This window comes from Sipha flava, unplaced genomic scaffold, assembly GCF_003268045.1.
Source record: "Sipha flava isolate LNK unplaced genomic scaffold, YSA_version1 180_pilon_pilon, whole genome shotgun sequence".
Classification (NCBI taxonomy): domain Eukaryota; kingdom Metazoa; phylum Arthropoda; class Insecta; order Hemiptera; family Aphididae; genus Sipha; species Sipha flava.
In genome coordinates, this window is record NW_020272187.1 from 411,599 (window position 1) to 436,028 (window position 24,430).

The 24,430-nt window shown below is 31.1% G+C and overlaps 2 protein-coding genes across 2 annotated transcripts; one reads left to right on the plus strand and one right to left on the minus strand.

Annotated features, from left to right (window-relative positions):
- The first annotated feature begins 2,068 nt into the window (after nt 1-2,068).
- Nucleotides 2,069-3,638, plus strand: LOC112680780 (E3 ubiquitin-protein ligase rnf146-like). The gene is made up of 4 exons (XM_025550974.1): nt 2,069-2,333; nt 2,413-2,538; nt 3,012-3,269; nt 3,342-3,638. The coding sequence occupies exons 1-4, from the start codon at nt 2,261-2,263 to the stop codon at nt 3,554-3,556; spliced, it is 672 nt and encodes a 223-aa protein (XP_025406759.1). The 5' UTR covers nt 2,069-2,260; the 3' UTR covers nt 3,557-3,638.
- Nucleotides 3,639-4,641: 1,003 nt separating this feature from the next.
- LOC112680796 (putative inorganic phosphate cotransporter) lies at nt 4,642-20,693 on the minus strand. Its single transcript, XM_025550994.1, has 9 exons — nt 20,326-20,693; nt 18,667-18,875; nt 7,739-7,975; nt 5,996-6,083; nt 5,683-5,903; nt 5,460-5,612; nt 5,254-5,386; nt 4,929-5,167; nt 4,642-4,859 (listed from the first exon to the last, which is right to left on the minus strand). The coding sequence occupies exons 1-9, from the start codon at nt 20,345-20,347 to the stop codon at nt 4,674-4,676; spliced, it is 1,488 nt and encodes a 495-aa protein (XP_025406779.1). The 5' UTR covers nt 20,348-20,693; the 3' UTR covers nt 4,642-4,673.
- Between the last annotated feature and the right edge of the window lie 3,737 nt (nt 20,694-24,430).

Here is a 24,430-nt window from a genome sequence, read left to right on the forward strand (position 1 = left end):
TTGGCCGATCGGTGCGAAGAAGATGATCGCGAACGACTACGTTTTAACGCGCCGGTAGGGTTTACATGTTTAATACATGTAGAAATCCAAGACCGCCAACGTCCGACCGCCAAACTTTCCGTTCTGGGATATTTGAATGGACGACTCGGAGAACTCGACTGAAATCGACCACGCTTCTGGGGTGATGTACGGGTTAAACTTGCATCACAATAACTCTCGGCAAAAGTCTTCATATTCCGGCGTTCGACTTCCCGGTCCTCGCAGTGATATTCAACTACTTTATATTTGTTCGGTCGACACGGGGAGGAGCAGGACGGCGAAGAACTACGTTTTCCCATCGTTTGTGCTGATATTTACTTGAAAAAAAATATACTTTATACACATATACGTACATTTACCACTCCATTGTTTATGTATGTAGTTATTTATTCATTAACATTGTTAAGGTCTATAGTAGGCAGTATAATAATTAAAATACAATTACATATTATATGCATTAAGAGGTACATACCAATACTGTAAGGTGTTGAATGTCAATCGTACAACGCCGACACCGTCTTGAAACGAAAATGAAATTGAATACAAATGATTACAATAATGAAAGATGTATAATATTTTAATAGGAGCAAGAAAAAACGTTGTTTAAATATGTTTAGATAAACTTCGAATGCCAAAAGTGGAATAACGATAAATTAAATACGGTATTTCGTTGTTAGGGAACTGCATATGCACAACGACGTATATAAAGTTACAAACGTAAATCAATAACAAGAAACAAGTTTTTAAATGTGGCCAACAATCAACAAACGTAAATTATTACAAATTTAAATGATGTAGGTTTCGTTTTCATAGATATTGACTGATATCAAAAAGAATAAGGTTCTTATTCCTTTTTGTGGGGGACGAATCAAAACGTTTCATAGATCGAAACATTATACATTTATGTTGCTTTTATACAGGTTCCTAAATCATGTTTAGTGCTAGAGTAAGAAATAATATTCTTCTGAAAATTTATTTCCCGCTTACTAAAAATTTCAATCAGTGAAATAATCTGAAGTTGACATAGTTATTGAGTAATCTACAATCACAATTATGCAGGTAAGTATGTAATACGTACACAGCGACGAATGTTATATGTATAAATATTTTAATACAACGGTGAGCTACATATAAAAAATAAAAACATTTAACTGTATATACGTATTATGTGAATATTCAGATCGAAACATTAGTTAATTACAGACTCGTTTAAATAATTTCATGTAATTAAATATATTCGTAGTAGTACGACATTTTTACATAAAAAATGGTTTAGCACGTCGCGATATCTTAGGACTCAAGCGCATTGTCGAATATCCGAATAATCACTAAGCCCCCTCAAAAATGTTTGCCAAATTTTTAGAAACATTTTTTTCAAATACATCGTACATTACAAATATTGAGAACATTTTCCTTGTAATATTATATACAACAGCGATTTATACCAAATGTATTCAAATTGCTACAAGTAGCACTCACTTTGCCAGTTAGCTCTGCAATGTGTGAGCGTAATTTTTCAGCTATGCGTAGAATTAAGACATGGGTGAGAACTTCTATGCTCCAAGATCGATTTACTAATCTATCTATTCTTCACATTGAAAAACACCTGACTGAAGATACTTTAAATGAATTCTCAAAATCCTCCAGAATGCCGGTTTTAAAATAAAATATCCATTACTGCTATTACTTAATGTTAATTGTCTTTTATGCATTGTATAATTTTGCAGTATCAATAAAAAAATAGATTTTTTTGGATAAAATAAAATTTTAATGCAATGTTTATAATTGGTAAATAATCGAACTCTAAGGGGGGGGATGCCTCCACTTTTTAGATTTATGTAAATAATTTTTGCCCTCCCCCCCCAACATTTTCAATTTGTCCGCTTATGCTCAAACGTTCTCGTAATTAACACGGTTGTCGTGAGTCATTTCGTAACGATATTGACCGTTGGACGTCGACACATTCCCACGTCCTGGCTGCACTGTGCGCTTCAAGTGGACCCGATCGTCTCGCTAGCGCGTTCCAGTGGCAGACAACAATCGTCTCCTTTATTATCACTGTTTCGCTGTGCGTTTTGCTCCTTTCCGTCACTCTTACGCTACGTGTTGACATTTCTTTATCGATCCGAACGCCACTTGTTCGACGACTCCTCTCCGTTCGTTCCAGTAACGTTTGCCGATCGTTTCTGTTCCCACTCGTAACGTTTTCCTACCCGACACCATGGCAACATGTTTGAAACGGTCAGAGGACAAGATCACAGGAGACGACAAGACGGAGGATGAAGAGGAGATAGGTAAACGTTGTATAATTGCAGTGGTAACGGTAACCATGTCTGGGTAACAGTAATAATTTGTTATCGTTGTGCCGTGTAGATGAATCGTCGGATAGTATGCACGGGCCATCGGTTGAAGCAGTCTCGTTGACCAACAATGACCCCGAGGGGATTACAACGGTCGAAATCAAAAAGAAATCTACAGCAAAAAAGTCCAAGAAAAAGGGTCAGTATCTAATAGAACGATAAGAGTAGTTTGTTCTGTATGTGATATGATATATATTATATAACTGCTTACTATTTTTGTCCATTGTTTGTTTACTTTGTTTCGATACAAAATTACTGTTCAAAGGAGTCAATTACAGTATGTAGAACGTTTACCCATATCAACATAAACTTGGTAAAGTAAAAGGCTATCAGTGTATTTACTATAGATTTATTTATTTTCTTAATATGGACACAATCTTTATTCTAGTGCAAAGACAGCTTTTAATATTACGATTTATGTTTGCTATAGCACGATAATTTCTGATTGTACTATTTGTTAAAATCCTTTATAAAATATATTTTAACTCTTTATTGGTACCTATATGACAGTTTATGTTCTACATTAGAAACAATGCAGTGTATCACATATTTGTCAAATTCAAGTTAACATCGTATATGTATTCCAATTTACTGAATGTTATTTAATTATAGATGTTAAAACAGACGAGCCACAAAATGAAACTTTAGATTGTCCTGTGTGTTTGGGACCTGCAGTGTTCCCAGTACGTATCCCATGTGGTCATATTTTCTGTTTTTTGTGCGTGAAAGGAGCAGCTCGCCAAGCTAACAGATGTCCGATGTGTCGTCAGCATATACCTGTTGACTTTGATAAGAATCCTAATGTACTTGAACGCCAAGAAGTAGAAATATTTGATGATGGTTACCAGTGGTTCTACGAAGGTAAAAATGGTATGTATTTGATTATATCATAATTAATTGCAATTATATTTTGATGTTTATGTTATAACTCAAACATTGTAGGCTGGTGGCAGTACGAAAAAAGTACTTCTGAAGAAATTGAACAAAATTTTAAACTTGAAAATAAAAAATTTGATTTACTTATATGTGGGACTATGTATACAATTGATCTCGATCGCAATGTACAGTACAACAGAGAAAATCCTACCAGAAGGAGGAAAGTCAAACGAGAAAAGGCCAATAACATTGCTGTTAAAGGAGTAGCTGGTGTTCATTAACTAACTGTATATACATATTTTTGAAAATCTTTTTTTTGCTATGAATATCATATCATTTATATTTTCTTTGCATTTGTTGTATATGGCATTTACTTAAAATTTAAATTATAATAATTTTGTCTACATAATTTTTCACAAATAATTTTACTATACACTTTATTCTCATTGTCATTAAAGAACCTAATATCAGCTATCAAAATAACTTTTATTACAAAATAATTCTTGTGGTAGAATTTTGATCTCATGAATTAAAGAAACAAAGATTGAAAATTAAATGTACGCATATTTTGTGTAAACAAACTAATATGTCGACATGCTTTGTAGAAATAAAATTATATATTTTAGTATTATAACTTCACATTTTAATTTTTTTTAGAGATTATAAACATTAAAATAGTTACACATATGTCAGTTATATTATATATTATAACTAATTTTTTAACATCTGATTGTGACATTCTCCTTTGACATGTTACTTTTTTAAACTGATAACAAAAAATTGTTTATTGATTTATAAGGTTATTAAAAACATAAGACTTTTTTATGATATTTGATTAATGAAGAATTTATATTTAAAATAATATTAATTTTATTGTTTATTTAATTGAAAAAATTAAAGAGGACTATTTGTATTTAGTTTATAACTATGTTTATACATACTTTTTTTCAATGAAAATATTTTTTTATAGTGTACAACAGATTTGTATTATTGAATTGAAGCATGTAGATTTTTCTATAGATGTTATTTATTTGAAAATTCTTAAAATATTTTTTTTTTTTAATTAAAAAATTACATTAAATTATACTTATTTCTTTCTACTAAAATTATACTAGTGTTACTATTGTAATTAATTATTATTATGCACTATATATTTTCTTAACTAATAGTTATAAAAAATTTAATATTTTTATGGTATCCAGGGATCGCCCTGGAAGTCCTATTTATTATATACATATATATTATCTTTATCGATTTGTTGTTAATTCCATTACTCTTTTTATGATCTTAATGAATTGTTACAAATATTATATTATACAATGCTGTTATATTTTAATGTACTTAATAAATATAAAAATGTTGAGACTTGAAACTGTACATGATTTTTATAAGATTATTTTACAATGGTTTAAGTATTGATTCCACATTGTTTTCGTTGTTGATTTCAGTGCTTTTGTACTGTATTTTTGCCTTCTCATTCCATGGTTGCACCTTTCCCGAACCATATTTTAAATACACCAAATTAGTCCCTATTAGTATGATAGCTGACAGCCAAAAAACATTTCGCCATTCTTCCATTGTACTCTAAAATTTTATAGAAAAGTTTTTTATTCACAATCTATTTGATTTTGATGGGCCGATAGTCAAACATACATTTGGAGCCATTAATCCGACGACGTACGGAGCGATGACACCAGACACACATCCAATTGAACCGACGATAGCCATCAATGTTCCGGCAAAGTTAGGACTCAAATCTAAGGCGTTGACTTTCAGACTCGGAACAAAAGTACCCATGAGTCCCATACCGGCCGTAAAACTGATAATCGCTAGTTTTCTGTCGCATTCGGAATAAGAAGCTGCAACAATTCCTAACGCTGGTCCTACGCCAGCTAAACACCAAGAGTAAACAGTTTTTTTTTTTTTTTTTTAATTCGTCGAGATAATTTCTTTCTTTTACGGCACGCTGTTTATATACCTATAGTTACAAACGTTTTACGGATACACGTGACTGAAAATATCGTAGATCTTGCCATCGAGTCAACAATGAAACCGGAAATCATCGCTACCAACCACATCACTATGTACGGCAATCCAGACCATATTCCGTTCTGCGAAAAATTGTACAAAAAATATTAACACGTTACGTTTTCCACCACGCGTTGATATCATAATGTTACGTGCCTCGACCACCGAGAATTTCAAAACGGACTTCATGTATTTGGGCAAATCGGTAATGATGGTGAACAAACCCCAGTCGTGCCCGATCTGCACGATGATCAGTCCCCATACCGGTCCCGATGTGAACATTTCCCTCCACGGTATCGACAGTTTGCCCTGGAACGGTGTGAACGGTTACGGACGGCACCCGTTGACTTTCGCCATCGTTATGGTTCGCAATACTTACGGCGTCCGGATCGACCGTTTGTATCACGCGGCTCAGGAACGATTTCTCCTTGCCGCTGATGAACGGATGCCTGCTCGGATGGTTATAGATCAACACGAACCAAAACAAAAGCCAGAATAAACCGAACACGCCGAACGCGTAAAACACGCTCGCCCAACTGCTGGTCCACCGCATGAGAAAACCACCGAACTGCATGGAAACGACGTTGCCCACCTGCGCCCCTGCAAAAGGAACGTTAAACTCTGGATGTGCCCCGGGCGCACAACAGCAACGCCTAGTGACCAAGAGACGTGTAAGGATGTTGCGTACCTACCGGCAAACACGAGCGATCCCAGTCGACCACGTTCCTCCAAAGGTACCCACGAAGCGAGCAGCCGGCTCATCGCAGGGTACAACGGGCCCTTAACGAACACACATATCTTTATTATTATTATTATTATTATTATTATTACTGTTAAACGGTTAACGGTGTTTCTCATCCGTCAACACATCGAAAAGATAAAAATACATTTCTAAAACTGTGCCATAAGATGCATTTCCATCAATGTTACAGTTAACCGTACAAGGTGTACTTTTTTTTCGACGTTTTAGTTTCCGCATAACAAGAATAAACAACGCATTACGTTTAGAACGAGTGGAAAATTTACAGGAAAACACAATCAACAGAAGCTTCAAGGTAAACTATCGAATATATACCACACCTATAACACGTATGTTTAGTTGCCTATCCCAAAGTTTTTGCAGACTTCACCATTCGGTCCTACACTACTGATTTTTTTATTTAATAAGATTAAAGTACGGTCATAAAATATACTTAATAAAAATGATTACGTTTACTTAAAAATTCATATCAATATCAAACTCGTGTTAATCTTCATAACCTTAATAAATTTGGATATTAATTACGATAAATCGAAATATTAAAATATAAATCATTACAAACAATGACCTATTCTTAATTTTCATTGACAATGTACAAAGAGAAAAAATAATAGTAATAAATACCAATCTATTCATTTTTAATTTTTCACTAATTAATGATCTAAAGAACTGATAAATAATTTATACATCAATGAATTAAATGCATACATTTAATGTACTATGTACATATGTAGCATAGCACAACTACCAGTAGTAGTAGTAGTAATTATAAGTTTTTTTTCTTAAACATTAATCATAGGTATGATATAATAATAGGTATGATATAAATAGTTAGCTGATTATTTCGTACAAAGAATGTAAGTTATAATACTTTTGAAAACATATATTTTGAATTTTATAGTAATAATTTTAAATATAATTGTATAATACTTTTAAAAACAATGTCATAATTTTTTTTTTTCTAAACAATTTTTATTCAAAATCGTATGGTTTATTGATTTGTAAAAAAATAATTTTACATATTTCTTGCATATTTATAACATGAAAATGAATATTTCGTAGATTTTTATTGCGTATAAATCCAAGCCTTGGTTATAACTAATATTTATACATTTAATAAGCGGCAGGTAAAATCACTCGAAAATATTATGGTTAAACTAAGAATCAATTATTTAAACCAATGATAATATTGTTTTGTTTATAGTTCGTAATAAATATAATACCTATTAATATATGCATATATGCATAGCACATTTGTTTACAATGAAACGGATTACAGTGTTGCATAAGATTATGTTTTTTTCCCTATCGGTAAACACATTCATCAGTAATAAACGTTTTCCCGTTCCTGTAAAAACGATTACTCAGATAAAACAATGAAAGGCTGAGGAGTTCATCAGCTCAAACACACACCTCACACATATACTTTACGATGCACATTTGCTGTTCTTTTATTAAACTATCTATAGCATACATCTTTATATCATACTCTTACAATTTTAAGTACCTACTTATTTTATTTCGTATAACAAATTAATTAATCGGTCTTGTAATTGAACGAAAAAAAAATATATTCCTGGAATTATTATCAATTTAATAGTTAAAATTATAACTCCTCTTACCAACGAATTTTTTTAAAAACTTCGACTGTTATTGTTAATACACTACGACGTACTTGAGCCAGTCCGATGATCAACCGCAGGACAATCAGCGCCGTTGGTCCGTAATTCCTGGCCACAAATGGCGTTAATATCGTGCCGATGCTACTGCACAGCATTCCCAGGCCCAACGTGGCTTTGCCTCCGTAATTGTCCGCCAACATGCCGCCCGGCAACTGCGTGATCACATATCCCCAAAAGAACGAGCTCAGCACCAATCCCTGGACCTCTTCGTCCCAGTCGAATTCCAATTTCTGCAACGAAACGCGTCCTATTAGTTAACCGTCATCAACACTACAGGTTCACATAATTTTTTGTAATACAATACAATAATACAATACATGTAGTGTACATGTAAATATAATATGTATCTCGATTAAATATCAATCGTCTTTTACTTCTGATAAATTATTTCAAAATATTTGTATAAATGATGCACTTTTACGGTGCATAGATGGTACTTGACGAACGACTCGGCTTATTCTAGTATGCTTAAAGCTCCATACAATTATTATTGTATTTGTCGATGCCATATTCAACTTCCCCACCCCGAAAACCAAGTTCGACGGGGACAAACAGTATTTTTATAGAGCATTATGAAAGTAAATCAAATGATTCCATCCCTAAAATATTTGGTCATATTTTAAATCGAGCTGTATTTTTATTTTACTTTTTCTTCATTAACACTTTTCGGGTGCTTAAAATTATATAAATTATATAAAATTATATCTTCTTATGTACATATGAAATATATTACACACTGTATGATATTTTATAACTTGAAAATGTAATACAAATGATACTTTGAGTAAAAAACTATAGTTATTACTTTTTATTAAGTCGGCAACCATATAGTGATGAGTACCAGGCACGTACACAAGGGGGGGTTTTGGAATTTAACCCCCCCCCCCCCATAAAAAACTATAAAATATGTTTATATATAGTAAAAGTGGTATATAAATTATATAATTATGAAAATGTACAACATAAAACCTCTCCTAAAATATTTTTTTGTGTACGCGCCTGATGAGTACCATATGGCTATGATATAAACATATAGACTAAAAATATAAATAAAAACAAATAAATGCTTAGCTTGGACTATGATTATATTTTTATTGTATGACTAGTTACGAATTAAATATTCATCATCAGATATATACAATGTCAATAAAATCTCAAATCTTAACTGTATCGTGATAAGTATCTTAGAAAATCAATTTAGAGATTATAAAAATATTGTATGTTATAATAAACGGTCAAACTGAGGTTAAACTCATTAAAATATAGGTTTAAACACACAAAAAAAAAATAACGCGATAAACCTATAATACGAAATTCAATAATATTTTTACTATCGTTTGATATCTGACAAGTTTATTACATATCAAAAGTCTATGAATAATAGATCTTACACGAACTCACCATAAGACAGTATAACAGTATGCAATATTTTTTTGTTATATATGTAGTACGTTCGATTAATATGACTAAAATAATTAATTCTTTATTATAATTAGGAACATCAGAATATAAATAAAACAGCAATCTCAGATTTGTATACGTTATATATAAAACAATCAAACATTGTAGCAAATCAATTAAACTTTTTGGGTAATATACATTAGGTATCTATAAAATAATAGTTGTCAAAAAATTGTTTAAAATATGTATTATTATACCTAACAGTATATTCTAAATACTAGTTTTCTAATACTAGTATCATAAAAACCAAATTTATATATTTATATATTATATGAATTTAGTAAGACTAAAAATATTTAAATGAATATTCGTACATTAAATAAATAAAAATAAAAATGAATTATTACTTGTATTACAATAACGTTAGGCTATTAGAAAGTTTTAATAAAATTATTCAATGTTTTCTTCGAGGAGATTTGCAAAATGATTGTACAAGATTTCATGATTTACAGAAAAAAAAAATGCGACACAAGTAATATTAAACCATAATTTTATAATAGGTAGCGATAAAACATTTATAAAATAAAACCGGATAAGTACAACAGGTTTTAACGATTCGTAGTCGGGAATAAATATTTTAATTTTAAAATAACTGAGAATATTAATAAACTGGAAAATATATTCTTTACGGCGAATACGATTTTCAAATTAGTAGACGCAAAACTAGTTTAAAATATATATATAGTATTATTTGAGAACAATCAATTTAATAGCAGGATAGTGAATTGAAAATAAAAATTCTACAGATTGGTAAAAATTAATCTGGACAATTTATATAATATAGTAATTTTACACCGAGTGATATATTGCGGAATTTCATGTCTTGTCAATGATCATTTTTCGCTTCACAATATCAATTCACTTTAGAGTTCTTGTGAAAATTGATGAAACGCTGCAATATTAAGTTTCAACGGCATCCGCTATAAATATAATTCCGCATGTTTTTCAGTTTTTTTTTTTATTTCTATTGTTTTTAATTAATTATATTGTTGTACTATAAATTATATATATTAGGGTATTACTACTCAATGTATTGTGTAGTTATTATTTTTATAAGGTGAAATAACGATCCATGATGAACCAAACATTTTTTAGTATGGCATATTTTTCTATTTTACATAATTTATGTAAAAATATATTTTCCTATGAATATTATAAATATTTTATCATCAACAACATATTATTGTTTATTAATTCATTATTACAATACTATTTGTACCACAACATAGGTACCAGGTACCTACTTTTTTTTCTCGTGTCAGGCACACCATTTTTTAGATTCTGAACGGAGTGATGGAAACTATTGGTTTTACAATGATGTATGTTTTACAAAAATGTCATCACGTTTTGGGGCAGTAAAAATGCTTCGATTATCTTAAACAGCACTTTTCTGAAAAGAAAGTTAATGTAGATGGTACTTTGGCAAGTCAAAAATCAAACTTTTTCAATACTTTTTTAAAGCATCGAAAAAACCATAAAAAAATGACGAAAAAACAGAAATTTTTACGCAAAACCACGTTTTGGCAAACTACATTTTTTTTTTTAAAATGCTCTAGCTCAAAAACTAAAAACAGCATACACTTGAAATTTTCACTAAATATTTAAATTATTGTCTTCTATATATGGTAACGTTTTCGAAGTATTTTAAAATTGTTTGACTTATTTATAGACGATTTAAATTTTAAATTTTTCTAAGTTTTTTTTTTTTGAAATATCTATAAAAAAAATTCGACTTTCCAAAAACTCTTGAAAATTTAATATAAGGTTCATTATAAGTTATACTAACTGTAACTAAAAAAAATTGGAAATCGTTTCTCATAACTTTTTTTTATAAGCCCATAAAGTTCAAATTTTTATAAAATGTGTCAAAATCACGATAATTTGCAAGTTATTTTGTAGATAAAAATTCATAAAATTTAATTTGTTTATACTCAAGGTTCAAAATTATAACACTAGGTTATCCATAAGTTATTCTTCAAAAAACTATAAAAAAAATTTTATCGGACTTAAGAAAAAAATGTTATGACCGTTTGAAATTTAAATTTTTACAAAATTACATAAAATAACGATTTATCCTCAAACGATTTTAAATATTTGTTATAATTCAAAAAGTGTGTCGCAAAAACTCGAAACTTTTACTAGTTATTAAGTTTGGCATTTTCTTCAATCGTATTTTCTTCAAAATATTATACTGATTTTTAAGCAACTTATAGGCATTTGAAATATTCGATTTTTCTTAATAAAATAATAAGAGCCGTTTTGACTCATTTTTTGTTAATTAAATATAATTATATAGGATATTTATATAGAAATTATTACAGAACTTCGGTAAGACGGAAATCTCGGTACAACGGAACATTTTTTTGGTCATGTTTGAAATTACATACAATTAACTAACCCCGTCGAGACGGAAACCCCGTTAACACGGAAAAATATCATGGTCCCAAGCGATTTCGTCTTATCGAGGTTTTTCTGTATCAGATTATTATAATATAATAATAATAATAATAATAGTCATTATATATATAAATGTAATAATATTTTTTCTATATATATCTATATTTCTATACAAATCATCTTCGTTCAGAATCGTTATTCGTATACAATGATACCTATCATTGCATTCAAATTTAACAAATCCATTGTAATGACCTATCCTATAAACGAGGTTCACTCCACCCCCAACTGTACAGCAGAGCGAGTCCCATCCGGTTCTTTTTTATTTTTTTTTTTTTATAACTAACAAAGTATATAAATCAAAACTGCAAATATAAATATAAAAAGACAAACAAATAGATAAGTAAAATAAATAAACAGATTATAATAATTTAAAGTCACATAAATGGTAACTAACTGTCGTTTTCTGGTTCATATGGTTTCAACCCAAAAACTAGCTACGTCTTTGGTATTGTCTCTACTAAAATTTATATTGGTAAGACATTATGCATCATTTAAATTAATACTAAGTGATTGTAACTTCGACATGAGAGGAAAATAAAATTTAAGCCAAACCAATTTTGCTCCCATCGCGTTATTGCGATAGACATAACTTAAATGGACGTGGAGGAATATTTGTCCGTTAAAAAATTTGACAAGATCAATATCCAAGTAAGGATCATTACTCCGTAGACTCTTATAGATTTTACTTTCATAATTCTATTAAAAATAAAAAATAAATGATCATCATTTATTTGATGTTATATATTTGTAATAAAAGGTAAGTACGTGCTAGTTAAACGTTTTAAATTATCCATTTTGATAGATTAGTATTAGTAGTAGAGCTATTGAACAATTATAATAGCTACAGCTATTTCTACAATACTTTAAAACTCAATCGTATTTAAGGTTTTAATCTTCCTCGACGTGATATTCGATTAAGAAATTGCGATACCTATGGTATCAATGTATCGTCGATGCTCAATAAAGCAATTAAATAAATCAATTCTAAAAGCCATTCCAAACCATGTAGAAATCAATCAATTTCAATTATTTTGGAAAATATGAAGCCATCAACTAAAAAAAAAAAAAAAAAAAAAAATCAATTTGATTCGAGTATACTATTGGTTCATGTATGTTACAATAAATTCAAAAACGTGATTATCTGAACAACATAATATCGATATAATGCATGTAATTATTCTGATGGTCTTCGATTATCTTACTGAAACATCAACCATTCGCGTCAATCAGGATGACTAACTGGTAAATTGTTGTGTACGTCTAGATGAGATATTGAGTTATATTGTTTCCTATATGGAATAGAGTTACCTCAGAAATATACAAAATTACAACGTTATGTCCAGTGGACCTATATGAATCACGGTTTCACGCAGGGATCCATCTGAACCGCCAAACACGTACGGGTTGTTTCTATGTTCATGTACGGCAGACAGTGAGTTAACCGATTTCCTAAGCCCCTTGTCATGCGCACGCTGACCTACAATCTAAAACGATTTTATTACAGAAACCACATCAATCCTCTTTGTACAGCAGATGTTCCCATGGCAAACTCCATATTATTCAATAGCAGCAATTTCCTCGGCATTTGCATGCGTGCAAAATTCTTCCCGGACCGTTATACCAGAACAAGACGACTTGGACGACACAATATTGCGAAATAACTGCTTTGGAATTTGAGAGATACGTAACAGTGTGTATGATGAGTAATAAGTTATTATTTTAATTTTTTTGAAAAATTTATTCAAAAATTATACGAAAACAATGCGTACACTATAATGTGTACAAAATTATACGTATATATATATATATATAATCATACGCGTGCGCAGGAATTACTGGCCTAACCTGACCTAACCTAATCCACCCTGATCAGCCCTTGAACACGCTTATGTGTATAATACCGTACACATCGTAATCGATTCGGTAAACCGGACGACGTAATGCGATTGATACGCGTTCACGGACGAACCGATAAATGAACACAATCACTCTGTATTATCGGCACGACCCGTGCGAGTGTCAGACTAAATAAACCGTGTCGACCGTGTTTTCCAATACGGTAATACAATCGCCGCCGTACACGTACGGACCCGTTTTATAATTGTTGCGCGTTTCCCTTGTACCGATTTCCCGTGTAACGCCGGCGACCGGTGTTGTCGTCCTGCGACCGGACAACGAGCAGGACAACTTACGTGTGTCCTATCCGTTACCATTTTCGTAGACGGTCGCTAATTGTTGTAACACCGCTCGGACGACGTTCTCGTTACCACACGCCGACCGCAAGCGCAATCGCCGACCACGCTCTCGGCTGTGGTACAGCTTGCCGGAGGTGTACGCAGGAATTTTTTATGGGGGGGGAGGGGTCCAATTTTTTATTTTATCTGTTCTCTGATTATAATTATAGTTCGATTCAATACCAGCGAATTACTGTTAATAACTTTAGTATGGTTTATACGTTTTAGGTGTATTATATAATAACGAGCAATTAAAATACACTATATACCAGGGGTGGGCACCTGGCGGCCCGCAAGCCTTTTTTATCTGGCCCGAGCTGTATTTTCAGATTATATCCTACAATCTTAAAGTTTATCATCTATACTTTATACCTTATCTTCGATATAATAATTGTAATCTGGTGTTAAACATGGTTAAATGTCTAAATATCATATTTATGTACACGCATAGCTTTCAACCATAGCTGTTAGTTTGTACCGTAATATTTAACTATATTAGTTTCTTCGTATCATTCGTGTCGTGCTGTCATGTGTGTTAAATTTATTATTTTTTGTATATAAATGCTAATTAAAATTCATATTTTAAATGACCTTTTTTTTTTTGTGTTTTCCACGCTTTGGCCTGCACTCGATTTTAATTTTCTAAAAATTGACCCCTCTAGCACCTTTGAGTTGCCCATCCTTGCTATATACTATTATTACACTATTTACTATCAAACCATTGGGTATGTAGAAATTTCAATGGGGGGGGGGGTCTGGAATTGAATCCCTCAACTTTTGAGTAGGCCCCTGCCGCGTGCACTACTATGGTCTTCACGACGGCGATTGCGTTGAATGCGATTGCGTCGATTTGTACTGCGCACATGTGCGAACCGAACGAGCGAACACGTATTCGCGAAATACGCGGAATGCGCTCGTAAACAAATTTCAACATTCTCGTGTTATAAACCGTATCGTGTGCGACGGTAAACGCTTCGGAGGAGGAAAAAATAAAAAAAACACTATTTTTCAAACGGGATCTGTTCGACAGTGCTGTTTGTTCGAGCAAACGGGTTTGTAAAAAAAACGTTGCCGAGTTAATCGCAGAATCGATCGAAAATGTTCGATGCCGATATTACCAGTTGAGAACGAACTCTATAAATGATAGGATAATGCGCGTTTATACACCGCGAAATGTTGACCCATTACCGAGTAAAATTGGTCGACCAAAAAGAAGTAAACTATCTAAACCGGGTTTAAAAAAATAATCTTATTCAAAAGTTATTTATTTACCGCCGTGCAGGAAAAAAGAGGTTTACAATTTTATATTTTTAATCGTTTTCAATTTGGATCGTTCAGTTTTTATAACAAAATCGTCATTATAAATAAATATTTGCATCAACGTATAAATCTTTTTTGGATGGAAGAACCCGAAAAATAAACTTAAAAACTCCCGTTCATATCGTTTCGTTTTTCTCATCAACGTTTACCGCTATGTTGTACGTGAATCTTTAAACGTATTTACAAACATTTCGATTGATCTCCGAGGGGCCACAATGTTGTCAGATATCATCATCATCGTTTTCCTGGTTTTAAGTATGTTAAAGAATTCACCGGTATTCTTCGGTGCATACCCGTACATCATTGTTTATCACGTTTGACGATGCTTTCTCAATTCTTTTTCAAGTACTTATTCATTAATAGAGCTCGTTATTATTTTTCTCTTATGCAACCCGCACCTCTAACTCAACTCGTTTCTAGGAGGTAAGACAAATCTTACATGCTAAATACAAAAAACTATCCGGACAATTATTTATTTTCATGTCAAGATTTTGATTCGTATTGATATACACGTTTGTAAAGATTGACTTAAAAATCCGTCAAAAACATTTTTTATAAATCGTGATGGTTATTCAATTTTAAAACGGAAGAAAAAAAACATTACAATTTTTATTAAAACTCATATTATTAGTTTCAGACAATGATAACTGTGTTCTATTGTTTAACGTAAACCTGACGTGCTCTATGACTTACATTACATTAATTACAATTTAAACGTTAACATTTAATCAATAACTCAAATATTTCGACCAGTGGCCGATGACAAGCGTCTAATAAAAAGTTGATTGACAAATTGAAAAAATATCTTTTTCGTACAAGGGAAAAATAATTTTACAAAAGTGTTCTAACCAGAGAATATTAAATACCTACAAAAACAAATATTATTTTTGTTATAATGCTAAAAATTCGATTTATAATACAAGAAAACACATATGACGTTACGCAACATTGGTACCTATGGATCTAATAGAATATCGATTGGGCCGGACGAATTATTGTTCCTATATTTTTGAATATCTCGGCAAAATCGACGAAATTATGTACCCGGCTAACTTAATCGCTTGAACTCGGACGGCAAACGTATTTTGTTTTATCAAATTATCTCGAAACTCTTTAAAATAGTGAGGCATTCATTTCGGTTCAATTATGTACAAGCATTATAATAAATTTAATTCTATGCCATCACTATAAGTACAGTTATATTTATACATTAATTATTATTACTGTAATTAAATTTAAAATGTAATCATTATATATATATTGAACAAATTATTGAATAACTACCATTAAACGTCAATAAACTCTTATAAACAGTATTGACCAAGTGGGTTCATTTTGTAAAATGTATTCAATCATTGTTCTACACAATCAATAAATTTACATAGTCTATATTTTAGAATACCTCTCACCATCATATTTTAGCTGATATACTCGAAGGTATATTAATGAACTATAACAGTATAGGGAAAGGGTGATTAACAGATCGATCGGGACACATGGGTTCAAGCCGATCGTCACTCCCTTTCACTTTTTTTTTCATTTTTTTTTTTTAGAAAAAAATTTAAATATTTATTTATTATTTTTATTTTTTATTTTTTTTTTTTTTTGTATATTTTGATATTTTTGGTCAATCCACGAATATAAAAATTAGATTGGTTATAATTAATTATGGAAATATAATAATAATAAAAAATAATAAATAATTATGAAAAACAAAATATGCACTGAGATCGAGTAGCTCTATAGATACATAATCTAATGGATATTCCGTATTAAATAACGGAATTAATCGCGTCCGTATAAATTTATGAAAACATATACTAAAATATGTGTTATGTAAAATTGTAAAATTAAAATTATTAACATTTACAGATGTCGATCACAAGTCTTTAAAAGTTGACCAACTCTGGTATAGGGAATGGTAAAATAAGTAATATTAGGACATTGATTGCAAATAAGTATTTGTCTCTGGTTTAAAGTACACCTATTAAATATTGAATTAGTACTATTACAATGTAATCTTAATAAAAATCATATGCAATAAAAAAAAAAAACCAAAAATTTTATTTGAAAAACCTGTTACAAATTATACAGTGTATAATAAAATTACATTTTTATTTTTCGTGAATAGTGATTATGATGTAATTCATATAAATTATATATTTCCAGTAAGTACTGTACATACAATATTAATTAATAATTTATTACGAATCTGTTTTGTTTGACTTTGAACACATTAATTCATTAGTAATACCTAAAGTTACATTTTAAATTGAATAATGTTTATTTATCTCAAATTGCCTGTTATTTCATATTCAAAATGTGAGTTTATTTGATTTGTTATTTCTGTATTCAAGTAATTCATTTTTATGACCACGTTTTTGGTCATTCATAGAATTATAAAATTAATTTCTTCAAAAAAAAAAGGTAAAATATTTAATTCAAGTCGATCTCAACTATCGTTTATCGTATCAAATTGGCATGGCATTCAAATGACGATACATAATAAGTGTAGAAACATAAGTCAATATTGATGAGATTATTAATATATAATATAATAAGCAATGTAACTAACTATACCGCGTGGTCATCGTGTTTTATCATTTGGTGTTGATAAAATTCGATATATTTATGCAGACCTGTGCGCAGGAATCGTCCAAGGTAGAGGTTCAAATATATATATATATATATATATATGTATGTTATGTTAGGTAAAAATTCAATAAAAAAAATACACATTAGAATATCTATGATCAAAAATATCAAGATCGAAGATCAATAAATGTCAACAAATGTCTAAACAGTTTGAACAGCTGACTTTTCAGTGACAATACGTTCTATCCATGGCTTCATTTACAATAATAATATACAGTAAGTGGAAAACGCCCGGAAATTAAATAAAAAAATATGTCAAATCGAGAAAATTGGCACTATTAATACAAAAATAAACATCTATGTATGAATTTTCAAGTCAGTTTAATTAATTTGTATAAAATGATGACTAGGTGTATTCTTAGTAAAAATGTATGTAAAAATATCCTCAATAAGTGGGGTTAGAACTTTCAAAACCTCCTTGCACACGGACCTGCATTTATGAGTGTTGGGTAACGTGTTTTGGAAAGTGGTTTTTGAAATAATATAAATTGTGATGGATAAAAAATTATTTAAATTGAGTTATTTAGAACCGTTTGAAATCGAAATGGATAACTCACAACGGCGTTGAAATTCGATGGAATATACGATTGTATAGTTTAAGTGAATACATGAATAATATGATTCGAATATAAATTCCATTGTATGTATACATCAGTAGTAACTAGCTAGAAATGACTTACATATTAAAAACAAAATTCCTAATATATATATATCGAAATTTATCGTAAATTAAATAAATAACTTATTTTTGGTCAAAGTGTATTTTACGTTTGATTATTAATATCGGTTACCTTGTGCATAGTGTGATTGCTGTGAAATGAATAATCGGATTTGCATACTGTGCCCTCGCTGAATGTCTGTTCAGTCGTGGTGTGTTGGGCATGCTCGGCCATTTCGGTGATCGCTAAGCTCAGGCAAAACCGTTGTATGTAGCCAATAGCCAGCGCCATGAAACCCATAAAGCTGAGTACATATCTTTGTTGGATGAAACTCTTTTCGTCTGTAAACATTTTCAAACACTGGACATGAAGTCACGTGCTAAGAGGAGAGAGAGAGAGAGAGAGAGAAAACAAAATAAAAACTTTAAACAAATGGAATTAGTAGAGGATGGCGAGAGACGGCGTGCAAACATTTTTCCCTCGGATGTATCAAATTCGTCGACATTTTAAGTTCGAAACGAAAAATTTCTAAAATCTAAATTAATTATTTCTATACATCTAACAGTTGTACACATTTAAAGGTTATGGAAATTATGACGAACCGAAAAAATAACATTTTGTCTTCAACTATAATTCTAATATGACGGACGGCCAATGAAGTCCCTAGGATCAGTAATATGTAGTTTTTACAGGATCCTGCGCAAAAATATAAAATAACTTATACAAGGCCTTGTTGAAGACTTTTTATGAAAATTAAATTGAATGACCTTAATAAAATTCTCTAGGCGAGCAGACTAGTACAAGTATGGCTTACGTTGTGGGTTGAGATGAGGACAACTTAAACCAAATTTGATCAGTCCTTTTCTTAAATACATACTGGACGTAATATTTTTATTACATTTTTAATATAGTATTACATGTAACTATTTTGTTTATTATTTATGTAATTATGTTGTACGTAAATCAGTTGTGTAAAATTTATAAATATATATATATTTATAAATACAAGTACATGTCTAACCATGCGTTATAACGAATTCGAAGTTTCTTAAAACCAAACGTGACCCAAATGTGAAATTAATTGATCAGATAAAAGGTTATTTCATAGGGGCAATAATGAAAACGCAGTAATTATATGTAGAAATTATTTTTTAAAAAATAAATATTAGTGGAGGGCATAAAAAATATAAAAATATTATGAACAATAATAAGCGTACAGTATATTTTATACGAACAGTTTTGAAATTTAATGAAATCACAATAATTCCGTTCTGTTTTTGTTCAATTAAAAACTTCGGTTTTATGTGCTATATTTTTTAATGTGAGCATCAACTTAAAAAAGTTAGTTTTATGTTATTGAATATTCTTTATTTTTCTTAATCTTTTGAGCTACATTCACGAATACATATTTAAAAATAAGATATCTAATTCAAATAATGTATTCAAAAACATTCGTTCGAGTTCGAGTAAACCATTCTGAGCGTTTTTCAAAATGCAAAACACACCGTCGACACCGATTGTATTGGTCTCGCGTAGTCAAGTATACAGTAGAATATATACGTTAATAAACATTTTCACGTGGACAATTTTCTATACCATTTAGTTTACATAGAAATATAGGTATATTTAAATACGTTAAAATTTGCAGTGTACAAGCGTTTGTATGCTTAGCTCGACACATTACGTCGGAACCCGTAAAACTCGACCGTTGGATGAGAAATTTGTTCGATTGGTAAATGTTAAAAATAATACTCGTACAAAACGTGTATGTATTGTACTAAAAATACGTGCCTGGATTTTTTTTCAACGCCATCGCGTTAGTCTTATGAACGACGATATTTTGTTTTGCGCGACGATACAGTTCCAGACAGCAATATGCAACTATCGCACGGGTAAGTATGAAAATAGAAAACAATGAACGGAAGTATAAATCGGACTAGAAAAAAAAAAAACTAATCGAAACGTATATAAACGTTATAATGTTATACGTAATTACGACATTTTTACGCGGTAACACGGGCACGTCCAACACTCGAGATCGGAGAGAATGAAATAAACCGTATGATTTACGAATTTTTTTACGTAATGGTAAACGACTGGATCAACATCGGCGCTCGTCGGCGCTGCAGCGACCACCACCCAAAGTCGTCCGTGTAATGAAGTCGTTTATTCTGCCGTTACCGAGGACTAGTGAAATTTTTTTCCCCCCCCGAACATCTATAATCGTCCGAAACGCGAACCTTAATGCATTCATCGTCCGTTGCAATGAAATTAACGCGCGTAATAGTAATTATAATAATTTAACGTTAATAATTGTTTTTTAGTATACAGTCACGAGCCTACTGTCGTTGCGAACACACGTATGTGCTTCGTGTTATCGTAATTGTGCGTTATCGTGTCCCTTTCCTTTCTCGTAATTATTGTTTTTCTTTATGTCTATCATATCTTATTATTCGTATGTTGAATAATTAACGAATTAATTAAATTTAATTATATTATTAACGTTACGTGTCTACATACTTAACATATTATCCACGGACCACCACAAGCGGTCTCCATAACTAGATTCGTTTCGACTTTATTAACATGTCTTTAACGAATAATTTTCAAAATAAACCACCCAAGTTCAATATTTCAAATAATATAAATAAAAATAAAAATCTAGCATTTACATTGACATGACTCAAACGATAGTTTTACCGTGCAAAAAAGTAAACGACACTTATCAAGTTCTTCATCCCCGTCAACCCATGGTTCATTGGCTTCGTCAACCTAAACTAAAAATAAAAACAAAAAGTTATTTGAAACTTTAAATTAATTTGAACTCCTTAGTCTAGATGAACTCTTCGAAGAAAGCTCAATGAATGATGTGTTCGTTCACAATAATAGTCATAATGATAAACAAATTCTCCCCCTCCTATTTTTGTAAAAGGTGTGATTGATTATACAGAAGTGTGAACAAAACTTATAGACCTTATTGGTGAAAAAATTTTTTTCTGTAAGTCCTCACATCAGTTAAAAATTCAAACAGCCAACCTGAAGTCCCTATTACCATAATGGCTGTCTACTATCCTCCTAAACACAAGATTACTAATCATATTCTTACAGACTACATTAACAAAATTAACAACAATTTTATAGTTGGAAGTGACTATAATGCAAAATACCTGACCTGGGGATGTCGTATTAATAATCCACGTAGGATAATTTTCCAAAATTTCGTATCAACTAAAATATACTAAGTTCTTGCTCCTCCTAACCCTACCTATTGGCCGTCTTCAGCACATTAAAACCTTAGTTAAAACTAAGATATATTTGTTGCCGCGATACCTAGCAACTTAAACTAGCAACACCGAAAATCTCCTTGAATTAAATTCTAACCACTCTTCAATCTTGGTAATTCTAAGTGATAATTCTCTGACACGTCTTAAATCTTCTAAATTATTTAAACCCTCTACCAATAAAAACAAATTCCACGATCTTATTAACCAACAAATAAATTTAAATATAAAACTAAAATCAATTGATAACATCAGTAAATAATTTTACAAAACTTGTTCAATCTGCGGCGTGGTCTTCTACTTTAAAATCTTAACCCCTATTTCATAACCATATTCTTCCAGAATACATTCGTTGTATAATAGTAGAAAAACGTAAAGCTAGAGCTAACATTCAACGAATTCGTCTTCCTTCTCATAAGCACAAATACAATAAATTAACTAAGAACCTTAAAAAAATGCTGGCAAAACATAAATCTGAGACCTTCACTTATTTTCTTAACAAATTTTCACCAAAAGATGTTCTTTGGAGAGCGACTAAAAATATTTGTAAATTTAAAACTTCTGATCTACCAAGTAAAAATTCGGACGGAAGTTATGTCATCTCTAACTCTGATAAAGCTGAACTTTTTAAAATACATCTATCTGGTATATTCAACCTCACCCTGATATTTACTCACAAACCAACACTAATGTTGTGGAAAGTTATTATAACTCCCTACCTCATTTGCCATCTAATCCTGTCAAACATTTCACACCAAATGATATCAAATTTGCCATAAATAAATTCTTTTTCAATAAATCTCCCAGATTTAACCTGATAACTATTGAAGTAGCTAGGTATTTACCTAAAAAGTCTTTATTCATCTTTCTCGTATTATTAATTCCATTATAAGACTATCATACTTTCCCATACTATGGACATTTTCTATTATCATCCTAGTGCCCAAACCTAATAAGCCACCTGACTCAATAAGGTCTTTTCGACCTATAAATTTACTCCCTTTTTTTGCTAAAATCCTAGAAAAACTTTTACTAAAACATATCCTACGATGTATTACTGAAAAATCTATTTTTCCTGATTCTCAACTTGGATTTCGCACTTCTCACTTTACTGTTCAACAGATTCACAGAGTTGTTGACATCATATCTTACTCACTAGAAAAAAAACTATTGTACAAACGTATTTCTGAACAATACTCAGGCCTTAGATAGGGTATAGCGTGACGGCCTCCTCTGTAAATTAAAAAATTTTTGATACTACATATTTCGCTATTATTGAGTCGTATCTCTCCGATCGCCACTTCCAAGTTCGTGTTGGTGATGATTTTTCTTCCATAGCCAATATAACTACTGGTATCCCGTAAGGTAGTATTCTCTCCCTTATCCTATACAATAATTTTACCTCAGACCAATCAACCACACATAATACACGAGTTGCTAACTATGCGGATGATAAAGCAATCTTATCTATACACTCTGATCCCTTCCTTCATTGCTACTCAAAATCTCCAATCTCACTTCAATCTCTTGAAAAAGTAGTATATCAATTGCAAATTTTAAATAAATTAATCCAAATCTAAACATTCGACGTTCACCCTTAGACTCGCCCCATGCCCTGATGTCTGTATTTATAACACTCTAATTTCCAGTGCTTCGAATGTTAAATACCTTGACCTTACCCTTGATAATAGGCTGACCTGAGCCCAGTATATTAAGTCAAAAAGAAAAAATGTAAACCTAGGCCTACGCTTACTACTAAAAAACTTCATCAACAATAATAAATATACTCACATCAATACTGAACTACTTATTTATAAATCACTACTAAAACCTACTTGGACATATGACCTTTCAGCTTTGGGGAAACGCAAAAAAATCTAATATTAACAAAATCCAATCATTCTAAAACATTTCAATTCGCAAATTATTAAATGCCTCTTCATATGTCTCTAACAACACCATACATACAGATATTAAAATGCCTTTAGTTTACGAAGAAGCTAAAGCATATTACAAAAGTTTTCATGCTCGCATTTTATCTCATCCCAATCCTCTTGTCAGAAATTTTGCTGATCCCAACATACAATTCCCGGTAACCCCCCCTCCCCCCAAGACGGTTAAAACGGAATTGATTTCGTGAAATTGGTGAGTAATTTATCAAGTTGCTACACTTTCTTTTAAAGACAATATTATAAATTTTGCTAAGAATCGTTCAGATGACTTTGAAAGAAACTGTTTTTGTATGTATGGAGTATGAATAAAATTTAGTTGCTGCTGAGGCCAAGTACCATAACAAGAGATATTTTTCGAGGCCTTCTTCAGAAGTTAAAATTGATTGTCCTGAAGGCTATAGTATTATTTCGATAATGGAAGAAATATTCCCATATATTGAAAATAATGACAATTGTCAGTTTTCACTGAAAGAAATAAAACGTGTTTGTAAAAATAAAGTTCCAGATGATAGAACAATTAAAAAAAGTTAAAGTATGATAATAGAATTATTATAACAGAGAAACAAGGTAACTTGGCAACTATCTGTTTCATCGATAAACTGTGTTGAACACAGTTTGGTATGACAGTAAAAAGCAAAATATAAGTGGAGAACGTTTTACAAT

Coding starts and splice junctions, on each gene's coding strand:
- LOC112680796 (XM_025550994.1), bottom strand. CDS start 20,347: ATGGCGTTGAAAAAAAATCCAG. Junction 5,387..5,459: donor TGAAATTCTCGGTGGTCGAG/GCACGTAACATT, acceptor AATTTTTCGCAG/AACGGAATATGGTCTGGATT. Junction 5,168..5,253: donor TAAAACGTTTGTAACTATAG/GTATATAAACAG, acceptor CTTGGTGTTTAG/CTGGCGTAGGACCAGCGTTA.
- LOC112680780 (XM_025550974.1), top strand. CDS start 2,261: ATGGCAACATGTTTGAAACGGTCAGAGGACAAGATCACAGGAGACGAC. Junction 2,334..2,412: donor GGAGGATGAAGAGGAGATAG/GTAAACGTTGTA, acceptor TGTGCCGTGTAG/ATGAATCGTCGGATAGTATG. Junction 3,270..3,341: donor GTTCTACGAAGGTAAAAATG/GTATGTATTTGA, acceptor CAAACATTGTAG/GCTGGTGGCAGTACGAAAAA.